A 13,031-nucleotide genomic window follows, 5' to 3' on the forward strand; every position below is an offset into this window, starting at 1 on the left:
ACTGTTCGTCCCGATGGGAGAAAAGCGGATATTCTTCAAAATATATTTTTTTGTGTTCCACGGAAGAATGTAAGTCATACAGATTTGGAATGATGACATTAGGGTGAGTAAATGATGGCTGAATTTTCATTTGTCGGAACGTCTCACAGCAAGGTAAAATAAACAAACCAAGTCACCAACTTCATCTGGGCGTGAGAGCTTCAAAACATGAATCAGCACTATTTCTCACTGTTGTCATGGAAATGTTGGAATGTAGCTCTTGACGGTGGGAGTTTGGCTCTCACAGTGGGCTGCTGATGGTGACTAGAAGCCCTTGTCTTTTATCAATGAAGCCAAACCAGTCTTTACTACTCCTTGGGTCAAAAAACTTGATATTACCTTTATTATTCTGTTTCAAAGTCTCTTACCATTCACACTTTGTTTTCTACATCTTTTCAGTCTTTGCTATTACATACTGGAAAAAATATAAGCTTAAACATTGAACATGGATTTGATGTGAAATTATGTCTTGTAATATTTGTATCCCAATTGATCTTTTTTTCTTGCATTTTTTGCATTGTGATTGATCTTTTATTTCTACCAGTTTTTTATAGCTATTGCTCTTTGATGCAGATTAGGGCTGAAACAACTAATCTATTAAAAAATAAATAATAATCAATTATGAAAAAAATCTACAACAAATTTTACTATCCATTAATTGCCTCTGCTGTCACCTCCGCCAGTCACACCACTTTACAACAGTAAACAATGCATTTCTGTGGACAAAACGCATCTGGAAAACAGCGGACGATGTAAAGTGAGCTGTTGTGGGAAAAGTGTAGATACCAAGTTATTCTAAACATGACAGGACTTAACGCTTAGGATTTTTTCCCTTCAATTTCTGTTCAAATTTTTACTTTCCCTGCCAAAATTTCACTGGCATCACCACAAAAACTTATTCAGTCAAGAGCAGAGTGTTTTCTTTGTCCTTTGTTGTTTGATTGACATTTCAGTCATTTCTCAATTGTTTGTGTTCACTTAAAGGGTTCGTTCACCCAAAAATGAAAATTCTGTCATTAATTACTCACCCTTATGTCGTTCGACACCCGTAAGACCTCCGTTCATATTCGGAACACAAATGAAGATATTTTTGTTGAAAGCTGATGGCTGAGAAAGGCTTCAGATAGGCCTCCATTGGCATTCAGTACACTTATACTCCCAAGACCGATAAAAGGCACTTAAAACGTCGTTACAAAGTCCATCTCACCACAGTGACTCTACAATAATCTTACGATGCGACGACAATAGTTTTTGTGCGCAAAAAAAAATCAAAATAACACCTTTATCCAACTTGTTCTTGTCTTCCGTGTGTGCCTCCACGACGCATGCGCGGGAATATGACGTAGCGCCGGGGTTCGGGAATCCATGAAATGCACACTTGAGCCCCATTTTGAGCACTACGCCGAGACCTAAAGCACGATCAATGTAGAATCCAACAGCTTAGACACGCGCGTCTTCCTCTGATTGTAAACAAATCGCTTCTGGGTCATCTGTCCGAACGCCGGATCTGCGTCATATTCTCGCGCATGCGTCGTGGAGGCACACACGGAAGGCAGTAACAAGTTGGATAAAGGTGTTATTTTGATTTTTTTTTTGCGCACAAAAACTATTGTTGTCGCATCGTAAGATTATTGTAGAGTCACTGTAGTGAGATGGACTTTGTAACGACGTTTTAAGTGCCTTTTATTGGTCTTGGGAGTATAAGTGTACTGAATGCCAATGGAGGCCTATCTGAAGCCTTTCTCAGCCATCAGCTTTCAACAAAAATATCTTCATTTGTGTTCCGAATATGAACGGAGGTCTTACGGGTCTCGAACGACATGAGGGTGAGTAATTAATGACAGAATTTTCATTTTTGCGTGAACTAACCCTTTAAGAAATAACAGACTATGTTTTACTAGGATAGTCTCCGAGACCAGAATTTTTTGGATGTAATTGTGTGTGAATTAGAGTTGTCACAATACCAAAATTATGACTTCAATACGATACCAGACTAAAATACCTCGATACCGATACTGAATGTATACCACAGCAAAAAACAGTAATTGAATAATATGACAGAACTTACTATTCATTGTTTTATTAATTTATTTTAAAATAAAAAACTCACTTGGCCAGCATGTTCCTGCCCTGCTCTTTGACCATTCCCTCCTCTTTATTTAAAGATAATAATTTAATAATAACTACATGCCAGTGTGACATCAGTCATGTTAACCTTTCACTATTCTGAACAGGTTGGGATGACCAAAATCTTTATTTCATGATTTGAGTAATTTACGCAACTCTTAGTCATAAAATAGCTTTGCTACTGGATCACTACATTATATTTCTCAGCAACAATGGGGTTACATCGCTATTTTTAAGTAATAAACGCACATCTTCATTGTTAAGAGAGATTCTGAACGGACGCAGGTACGATTCTCTCGCTCACTTTTACCCTTCCGGAAGTTTCGGTCAAATATTGTGCTTCAAACATCAATAACAGCTTTAAGTTGTCATTGTTGGCAAATGATCATGGCATTAGCACTTTGCGTTGGCCGGTTCTTTGCCTCCTTTGTTGGAGGTCTGACCTCTTGTAACTAAACCATTTCCATACTATTGAAGTAGCTCCCTTTTTAGGTACTAAGTCATCATCGGAGGCTGCTCTTACTCTCAGACAGCAGTTGTTGTTGTGCGTGCAAGGGAACATAAATGCGTCATACCTCATCGCGTCGCTATATCATTAATATCGCGAGATGACACTTTTTTTTTTATCAAGTGAAAATTTATACCGGTGTTTTTGTGAACAGTATGATATGGCACACCCCTAGTACCATTTTTAATAGCAGGGTATCGCAATACTTTTCTAATACCGGTATATTGTGCAACACTAGAGTGAATATATCCATTCAAGCACAAGAAGATGTGAAAGAGAGCTCAATTCAGCATTCATGTGTGCACACACAAAACTTCTCACACTATTGTATTAAGTTTTCCTTTGCGTCTTCTTGCGCTTGAATATTTAAATTGGCAAGTCTTAAAACAGTTGTTTACACATCGGGCAGTCCTTATTGTAGAGTCATGCATGAGAATGCATCACATTAAGCTATTCAAATTATTAAGTGTTTTCAAAAAAAAATTCCTCAGCACATAACTTTACGATGTATCCTTATCGTTAAAAGTTATGATTGTCCTGAGAATGTCCTGCGAGTATTTACAATTTGCATCTGTCAAGGCCCATCCTGTCTCTGTTAAGCTTCACAGACTTCACTGGGCAGGATGTGGAATAACATTTTTATAAATAATGAATAAAAATGTATTTATTTGTTAATAATAATAATAATAATAATAATACATTTTTCATTCGTTTAATCAATGAATCAATTTTTAAAATAAACGTTATTTGCAGAACTAAGTTCTATTTTTGTCTTTCTTTTCCCCAGAAACACGTTCCGTTTGATTGAGCAGGATGAGTTTGATATCGGCTCTAAATTGCACACCATTGTTCGTGGTGAGGACGAAGCTGCCATGGTGGAGTCCGTGGGTCTGGCGCTCGTGAAGCTTCCTGACGTGCTCCAGCGTCTCGCCCCTGATATTCTGCTCGTTCACGGGGACCGTTTTGACGCGCTGGCCTTGGCGACGGCGGCGTCTCTAATGAACATTCGCATATTGCACCTTGAAGGTGGAGAAGTGAGCGGAACCATTGATGATTCAATTCGTCACGCCATCTCCAAACTGGCACACTACCACGCCGTCTGCACACACTCAGCCGAGAGACACCTCATCTCCATGTGCGAAGACCATTCTCATATCTTACTGGCTGGCTGCCCGTCGTACGACAAGCTGCTCACCGCCCACCAGCGAGACGATTATGCTGATATCATCAAGTCTTGGATTGGTATGTAAATGAATGTAAATTAATTTATTAAAGTTCAACATTAATACAACGCAAAATGATAACTACTTTTTGTTCTGTTAAAACTACTAATACTATAATTTATGCATGTGTGGTTCTTTCTTAAACAGGGGATGAAGTGAAAGACCAGGATTATATTGTGGCCCTTCAGCATCCTGTTACCACAGACATCAAAAACTCCATTAAGATCTACGATTTAATGCTGGACGCTATCATCTCCTTCAACAAGAAAACTCTCATTCTCTTCCCGAATATTGACGCAGGTCCGCTGTTTCTCTCATTTTCTGTTTTTCCTTCTCTCTGACCCTTTCCATTTTCTGTGATTTTTTTTGAAGGTTATACACAAATTTGCTTCCAGAGTACAACTGCAGTTTCTGTCAGATTAAAAGGCTTAATGTGACTCAGTGGCTTTGTCAGCAGTCTTAAGATACCTTGCAAGGGAACAGAAACAGACAAAACAGCCTTGGTTTGTTTTGAGTTTGGTGTTAATGACAAGTAGACACAACTTTAGGCGGCAGTCAAAGCAGAGATGCCCTTTTTTCTTTCGTTGGAATATAACTCCAGTCTGGTTACAGAAGCACAAAGAGTCTAAATATTAAAATGGCCCTGACACTAAGGGAAGGTGGCATGACCAAAATGTTATGTCATAGTATGAGTAATTTTACAGTAGTGTTCAACTTCAAGAAAAAAAATTATAATTAATATAATATAAAAGATATAATACAAATAATATGACAATCAACGAATAAATTCTGCAAAAACTGCATACACAATAGAAATATAATCAATGTTATTTTAGTATTAATTATATTGTATTATAGTATTTATTCATTTTAAATTAGCTTTTATTGTTATATTTTACATTTTTATTTGTTTTAGTAATTCTATTATGTGTTTGTACTTTTTTTTGTGTCTTTTTTAATCTTTTTCTAATTAAAGGCCCCCTGAAGTTGTTTAGCTTTTAGTATGACTGACTATGTTAGCCTTAAGGTTATGAATAAGCTGGTGTGTTCCAACACAATGACAAAATTCGCATTTAGGAGATATAAGCATTCAAAACTTAATCTCTCACTTCCGTTAAAATGAATTGCAGATTTTGATGACATCATCGCAGACTTCATCTTCTGTCCAATCAAATGCTCTCTAGAATCTGAAGCGTGCCGCCCCCTACATTATAAATAGACGCTGCCAGAAGCTGCGTCTGAAATCGGTCAGTTGTTCAAACAGTTATTCATTTCTACATGGTGAATGGCACACAGCGCACTATACATGCGATTGGAAACAATTCAGACATGTAATGCTTTCAGTTGCGGCGAATGAAGTCTGTTTTCACGTTAGTTTCACGCACACCGCACACACATAACGTTACACACACACCAACGACTCTGGTCTAAAGTTAGACTAATGTTAGATACTCGAGAGCGCAGCGCGGATCATATGTGCGAGTCAGCGCAGACAACAAAACATCGGACCCATTTAAAGTCTGCACAGAATGCTGTATTTCAATGCGATATGGAGGAGATTATGATGATAAACGGTTAGAGATTAGGAGGAAACTGTGGCTTTACCAAACAGAAAGGCTTGAGTCAAACTGTGATATTAACGAAACACTATTGGCGGTTTCAAAAAAGGGGAGGAGCTGCTAACAGCTGGAGCCGTTTCAGGGGAAATTACGGCAACACATTGAATAATACTGCGCGTTTCAAAGCACTTCAGTGGGCCTTTAACTATTTCAGTTTTAGTACTTGAACTTAATTTAAAAAAATCGTTTTCAATCTAATATTTATATTTTATTTTATTCAGCTTTATTTTATTTATTCATTTATTTTTTATAATATATTATATTCATTTTATATTTATTATAATATAGTCTGAATTGAAAGTGATTATGACTCTTATGAGGCAGTACATTTTCTTATTTTTTAAAAAACCTCCCAAACTCAGACTTTATCAGTTTGTTTCTTCCCCTGCATGCAGGAGATAAATGACAATAAAAATATCTTGGCTTGACGTGAAGTAGTCTTGGGAATCCTTCCCTGAATTAACTGCTCTGCGTTTGTCTCATGTAGGCAGTAAGGAGATGGTTCGTGTGATGAGGCGGAAGGGAATCGAGCAGCATCCGCAATTCCGTGCAGTAAAGCATGTTCCGTTCGATCAGTTCATCCAGCTGGTGGCACACGCCGGCTGCATGATTGGGAACAGCAGTTGTGGAGTTCGTGAGGCCGGAGCTTTTGGAACACCTGTCATTAACCTGGGTACTCGCCAGACAGGTCGAGAAACAGGTGAGATTAGATACGAATCATGTGACTTGCTGACCTTTAGAGAGAAGGCATTATGGCAGGATATGATCACCATTTTACTGTTCTTATAATGTTCTTTAAAGTGTTTATTTCAGTCAGGATGTAGAGTATTTCATTTGGATTCTTGAAACCAGCATGGCATGTTTATTGTTATCTAAATAATAAATAATAATAATCTAAATAAGCACAGATTGCTTTTTGTTTAATTGAGTGTCTTTAGTATTAGCCTTGATGTACCAGTTTTACCAATTCATGTTATTTTGACAACAGGGGAAAATGTTCTACATGTGCGAGACGCAGACACGCATAATAAAATCTACCATGCTCTGGAGCTGCAGTTTGGAAAACGCTACCCCTGGTAATGAGCTCTTTTTGTTACATTTTAGGCATCTTCTATTTGCAAGCATCAAATATCATGATTGTAATGCGTTTTGTTAATTGTTGATTGTTAAATAACATTTAGTGTTGTTTTTGTATTAAACACTATTATAGTATTTATTAATATTTTGTTTTTTATTTTATTTTAATATTTTAAGTTTTCATTTTAGTAATGTTATGCGCTTTTGTCATTTTATAATTTTTTTTATTTCAGTTTTAGTCATTTTAGTACTTCAACTTATTTTATATCAGTTTGTTGCCAAGTCAAGTTTTGTTCATCTTATAATTATATTTATTTAATTTCAGCTTATTTATTTCAACAGTATTTAATAGTTTTTAGCTAACAATAACAACACTGGTCTAAGTGTGTCTTAAGCTATTAAACACTATTCATAAACAACCTGGTTAAAATCACACTTGAATGTAGTTATATAGACCGATATATCGGAAAAGATGATTTATCAACCAATGTTTATTTGCATATTTGCAATGCATATTTGATTTTATGGGCATCATAAATATATACACACACACACACACACACACACACACACAGCGTTTCCGCTACATTCATTCTGCCGTGGCGCGCCGCCACACCAAAAATCATTCATGCCACGACTGCAGCTTCTCAGTGATGTCCGATTCTGTTTTATTGTTGAGCCCTAAAGGCATGAAAAACATTGTAAACCACCATAAAGTTTTCATGCATTATATTCCAAGACTTCTGAAGTCATTCGATAGCTTAATGTGAGGTACAAATTAATATATTTAAGTCGTAAAGTTAATGGAAACTCATCTCTCCTCAGTCATTCTTGTCATTCAGATCATTTTTGTCATTGATTATGATTATATATTTTTTGCATTTTTTTTTCTTTTATAATGAAGTTGTCTGTATTTAGTAGATTGTGTTTAACACAGAAGAGGGATTATTACACACAAGAAGTATAGAAATACTATTAAAAATACATATAAATATACAAAAAAACTGCGCTGGTATCAGATCGGTATTGGCCGATACTCAGTATTTTTGGGATCGGATCGCCCCCTCCCCCTCCCCCTGTGGAAATAGGCATGCCAACACAGCTGGAAAAAAACCTAGAGGAAACACTGTAAATACATTGAGTATCAGCCATCTTGCTTAGTTATTTAAAAAAAAAAAAAGTTAACTCTCAACCTGCGTCCTAATTCATGTACTTATGTACTATACCATGCGTAGTGTTCACAATAAAAATTCCCAAAATAATTTTTTACTGAAACAATGAAGTGTGGAATGTTGGATAATTCATTAACTCAATTATCGCAGCTTTAATTGCCTAGATAAAAACATAAATGCAAAGTGTATAGGTAAATTGTGTATAGTGTGTCATTTGGGACACAACATCAGTCTCTAATCATGTCCTGTGTGTTCTGACTCTATCCACTAGCTCCAAGATCTATGGTGATGGCAATGCGGTCCAACGCATCTTGAAGTTCCTGCAGGCCATTGATCTATCTGAGCCACTACAAAAGAAGTTCTGTTTCCCACCAGTGAAGGAGTGTATCTCTCAAGATATTGACCACATTCTGGAGACACAGAGTGCCCTTGCTGTTGACCTCGGAGGGACCAACCTGCGTGTCGGCATTGTCAGTATGAAGGTATGTAGAGCGCACCTCTGGAGTCCAATGTTGAGATCCAGTTCATCTTTAGGACATGTCTTTAATTTCAGGAAGTATGAGGTGGTAAACTACAAGGTGTGGGATATGCTGTACATTCTCAACACAGCTGTGTTTGCTTATGACAGTTTGCCCAATTGTGACGTGTACATGTTTTTTTTATGCAGCAGGATATGCAACATTTCATTTACACACAGAACTCTGACTGTAAAACAAACAGCGCAGGTTGAGCAATCATCTCTTTCTTTGCGTGTGATTGTTTCAGAACAAGTTTTCTGGGGACACGCCATTAAATATGTAATTAGTTCATTTTAATATTTGGCCACGGTGAAGCATTGCTGAATTTAAATGCACACTTATTTCAGATGTATTTATTTATTTACAATATTACACAAAGGGGAATTATTATTGTTTTGAAACAGAAAATATCCATTATCCATTTGTAATGCTGTTGCTAGATATTAAAGTTAGCATGAAACGAAAGTTGCAATAATCTTTTCTTCCCTATTGTTACGAATATATGATTGAATTGGCTTCTGGAACAAGAAAAACAAGAAAAACAAGAAAATAATTTATTTAAAATAGTAATATTTTGTAACAAATGTCTTTACTGTCACTTTTGATAAACTTCATGCATTTCAAAATTGAACAGTAGTGTATTTTGCAGAACATGATTGGGGCAAGAAATATATGGTTTGATCATTTGTAATTTACTGTCTTGTAAATGTATGCTTGTGTTTCAGGGTAAAGTGGTTAAGAAGTATAACCAGTTGAATCCTAAGACGTTTGAGGGTAGGATAGAGCTGATTCTGACCATGTGCAAACAGGCACTGGCCGACGCCGTTCACCTCAACTGCAGAATCCTGGGTGTCGGTATGTCTGCGTTTGTCCCATGTTTCCTTCTATCTGTCCACACATTCACTCAGTCATTCACAGTCCATTTTCTGGCATTTCTTTCAGGTGTGAGCACAGGGGGGCGTGTGAACCCACAAGAAGGGGTGGTCCTCCACTCCACCAAGCTAATAAACGAGTGGAGTTCGGTGGACATCCGTACACCTCTCTCCAGCACCCTTCATCTACCCGTGTGGGTCGATAACGATGGCAACTGCGCAGCTCTCGCCGAGAGGAAGTTTGGTCATGGGAAAGGCGTGGAGAACTTCGTCACCATTATCACTGGAACCGGTTTGTTCCCATTCTTACGTCCCTCAGAGCTGCTAGTTGCTAGGGTGGTGGGTTTTCCTTTGATTTGACAATGATGAGACCTGTAAAGAAGTGGATTTAAAACTGGCAGACTGGTGAGACTCGTTGATCAGGTTACCACAATCATACTTTAACTTTTGCCTACCCCTTTTCAAAGAAGGGTTATTCTCACAAAACAGTGCTATTTATGCCTGAAAATGTTTCCAAATGTAGCCTTGGTAAGCATAAAATAAATGTTCAGTAAGATTTTTAAATGTTTTTGAAAGAAGTTTGCTTTCAAACTTCTTTCAAAAACGTTTAAAAATCTTACTGACCCCAATGTTTTGAAGAGTAGTGTTTATTTTATAGTTCTGTTTTCTGATTGATCACTCTGAACAGAAATATGACATTTTTGAAAACACTTTCTGAACCTTTATTTTGCGTTACACATTAAAGGTTCAAATATTGTGCCTGTTATCCTGTTAATATTTTCTATAGTAACTCGCGGGAACAAACATGGCATACAAGAAAAAGATTGAAAGGAACATTGTGAAATATTTGTTTTCTTTCCAAGTCATACAGGTTTGTGTACGGTATGCGAGTATTACAGGGTTCCTACGGGGTTTGGAAAAGTATGGAAAAGTATGGAATTTAATTTGAGTAATTTCCAGGTCTGGAAAAGTATGGAAAAAATAAATCGGAGTATGGAAAATTATTTGTTTCCAGACTATTGTCCCTATTTCATTTTCTAAATATAAAATTAATAATTTATAAATGTATATAATAAATATATACACTATCGTTTTTTTCAATGAATTAAAAACTTGTAGCCTAGCTATGGCAGTAAAGGTCAGACCTGTGTGTTCCTTCCTTTTCACAGTTCAACAGTGGTTAACACAGCACTTTGTAGTTTGAGAAAGCAAGTTGGGTTTGAGGATAAAATTAGTCGATGGTGGAGTTCCTAAAGGAATAGTAGGCCTACACACAAAATAAAAATTTGTCCTAAAACCATAAGACTTTATTATATTAATATTTTTTTATATTTTAAATCTGAGATGTTTTAGTCCCTTTATTAAAGGACTAGTTCACCCCAAAATGAAAATGTCCTAATCATTTACTCACCTCAATGCCATCCAACATATCTATGCCTTACTTTCTTCAGTGAAAGATAAATTAAGTTTTTGAGCAACCAACTGAGTTGGTGCCATTTTGGATGGCATTGGGGTGAGTAAATGATTAGGACATTTTCATTTTAAGGTGAACTAATCCTTTAAATATCTTCATGTGTCCAAGATTTCCAAGATTAACACAAGTCTTATTAGTTTAGAATGACATGAGGGTAAGTATATTATAATAGAAATGTCATTTTTGGGTAAATTAATAACCCTTTAAAAAAATTGTGACTGATTTAGCATTTTGATCGTTAAGGTCACAAAAGGCAATATTTTAATATAGGATTTCTAAATATTAGATAGCCTACTTAGAGGTTTTGACTCAGAGTGTAACATACTTGTCGGTGCCGATGGCATTGTGGGTAATTGCGTCGCCATGTAGTGCTGTTGTGCTTCGGGAGACCCGAGTTCGAGTCCTGCCTCATGGACTTTTCCCAATCCCGCCCCCCTCTCTCTCCCACCTTACTTCCTGTCTAGCTACAATACTAAATCTTTACAATGTAACACTTGTTAGCAGTTGAATTTGAAAACAATTTATCAGAACAAGTTAAATATGGTCTGAAAAATCTGTAGGGAAGTCTGGAAATTCGAGTCTGGAAAAGTATGGAATTTTGAAATGAAAATTGTGTAGGAACCCTGGTATTAGAAATAGAGATTTGAACTGCTATTATATCAAGAGGATATAATACCAGTTTATCTGTAATTCCTGTTCGATCTCACCTATTTAATGCAGTGTATCTGATGCTTATATAATTGTTATTCATGTTTGACTGCTGTAGTTCTGCTTGTGATTATCTTTGTCTTGTGTTTATATGTACAGGAATTGGAGGTGGTATAATCCAGCATAATGAACTGATCCATGGCAACGCATTTTGCGCGGCTGAACTGGGACACATCGTGGTCTCGCTGGAAGGACCAGAGTGCATGTGTGGCAGCCACGGCTGCATAGAGGCCTACTCGTCAGGTCTCGCTCTTCAGAGAGAAGCCAAGAGACTCCATGACGGTGAGACGACCAGACTCGCACACAACAAGAGTTGTGCTAAAGCATGCGTATCTGCCTCGCCTACTCTGTCACAAATGGTTTAACTTTTGCAATTTTTCCTTTTCAGTTGATACCAAGCAACTAAACTGGTTTGTTTTACATCAGTAAAAGGTCACAGACGGTTAACAGTGGCGTAAACCCTTACTATTGTTTTCCACATTTCTGTATAATAATTTTTACCACACCAAAGCTTAACATCCAAACTTAAACCCACTCAAAAATGTTGCTGTTTTCAAATATCTCCACAAGCCTTTATCTATTCATTCTTTAAAAACAAAAACTGACCTAGCCCTTATTTGAAAGAGGAATCGCACTGCATACTGGAGGAAAAGTAGAAACGCCTATTTCAGTTTCTTTCATAGCGTGACTGTAGTCTCAACAAAATATGAAAACAGGTTGTTGGAAGTCTGATTTGTTTTAGTGGCATTACTTGAATTTATGTTTTATAATAAACATTTTATAATAAGGTCCAGTGAATGCATTTACTACCATTTAACTTACAATGAGCAACACATTTGTTACAGTATTTATTAATCTTTTTTAATGTTAGTTTATAAAAATACGGCTGTTAATTTTTTTATTCGTGTTGGCTGAGTTCAATAAAACAATTTTAACAGATACAATTTTTTAAATATTATGTCTTGGTAAATGTAAAAAAAAAACATGAACTAACAAATGAAAAATACTTAATTAGGGGCCAAGCACCGAAGGTGTCATTCTCTTTAAGTCACGCTCAGAAATTTGTAATTTGCATATTAAACCATATGAGAACTGGAAACTATATTTTAGCTATATGATATAATAAATAATATATTTATTTTTTTTATAGCGCCTTTCAAGGAACCAAGGTTGCTTCACAAAGTAGCACAATAGTACAATCAATAGACAAACAAAGCAACAGTCAGCCTGCTTATTATTACAAATAAACAAGCAGATGGAGACAACAAATAACTACAGATTATTAACATAAGAAGTTATAGAATCAAAGAGAATATTAAATACAATAAAGTAATCATATAACATAAAAATGAGAGCGTGAGAGATCACTTGAAGACAGAGAATATATGATTGATATGATCTCATATGATGATAGGATTGTTTCCTAGAGTTGTGCATAATATATAAGAGTGTGTGTTTCCAAGTAAAATGAGACTGTTCTTATTACATGTTTTTTTTTTTTACATTTGATGACAGAGGACTTGCTGTTGGTGGAGGGAATGACTGTGAATAACAAAGACCAGGTGAATGCTCTTCATCTGATCAACGCCGCTCGCCTTGGCAACTCCAAAGCTGAGAGCGTACTTCACACCGGTAAGACGCACATCCAAGTACATACATTATTCTCCAGCAGGTTTGTGGTGAAGAAAAGCTCT

General features: G+C 36.5%; 1 protein-coding gene across 4 annotated transcripts in view; it reads left to right on the forward strand.

Moving 5' to 3' along the window:
• gne (glucosamine (UDP-N-acetyl)-2-epimerase/N-acetylmannosamine kinase) overlaps positions 1-13,031 on the forward strand; it is a 31,818-nt gene that overhangs the window by 17,949 nt on the left and 838 nt on the right. For all 4 annotated transcript variants that reach the window (XM_079812260.1, XM_079812261.1, XM_079812258.1 and 1 more), the window contains 9 exons: positions 3,462-3,916; positions 4,045-4,197; positions 6,004-6,216; positions 6,505-6,592; positions 8,037-8,247; positions 9,009-9,138; positions 9,226-9,447; positions 11,437-11,619; positions 12,853-12,969. In XM_079812260.1, the coding sequence (XP_079668386.1) occupies positions 3,462-3,916; positions 4,045-4,197; positions 6,004-6,216; positions 6,505-6,592; positions 8,037-8,247; positions 9,009-9,138; positions 9,226-9,447; positions 11,437-11,619; positions 12,853-12,969 (1,772 nt within the window). The remainder of the gene's footprint in view (positions 1-3,461; positions 3,917-4,044; positions 4,198-6,003; positions 6,217-6,504; positions 6,593-8,036; positions 8,248-9,008; positions 9,139-9,225; positions 9,448-11,436; positions 11,620-12,852; positions 12,970-13,031) is intronic.

Source organism: Gobio gobio (genome assembly GCF_949357685.1).
Source record: "Gobio gobio genome assembly, chromosome: 3".
NCBI lineage: Eukaryota > Metazoa > Chordata > Actinopteri > Cypriniformes > Gobionidae > Gobio > Gobio gobio.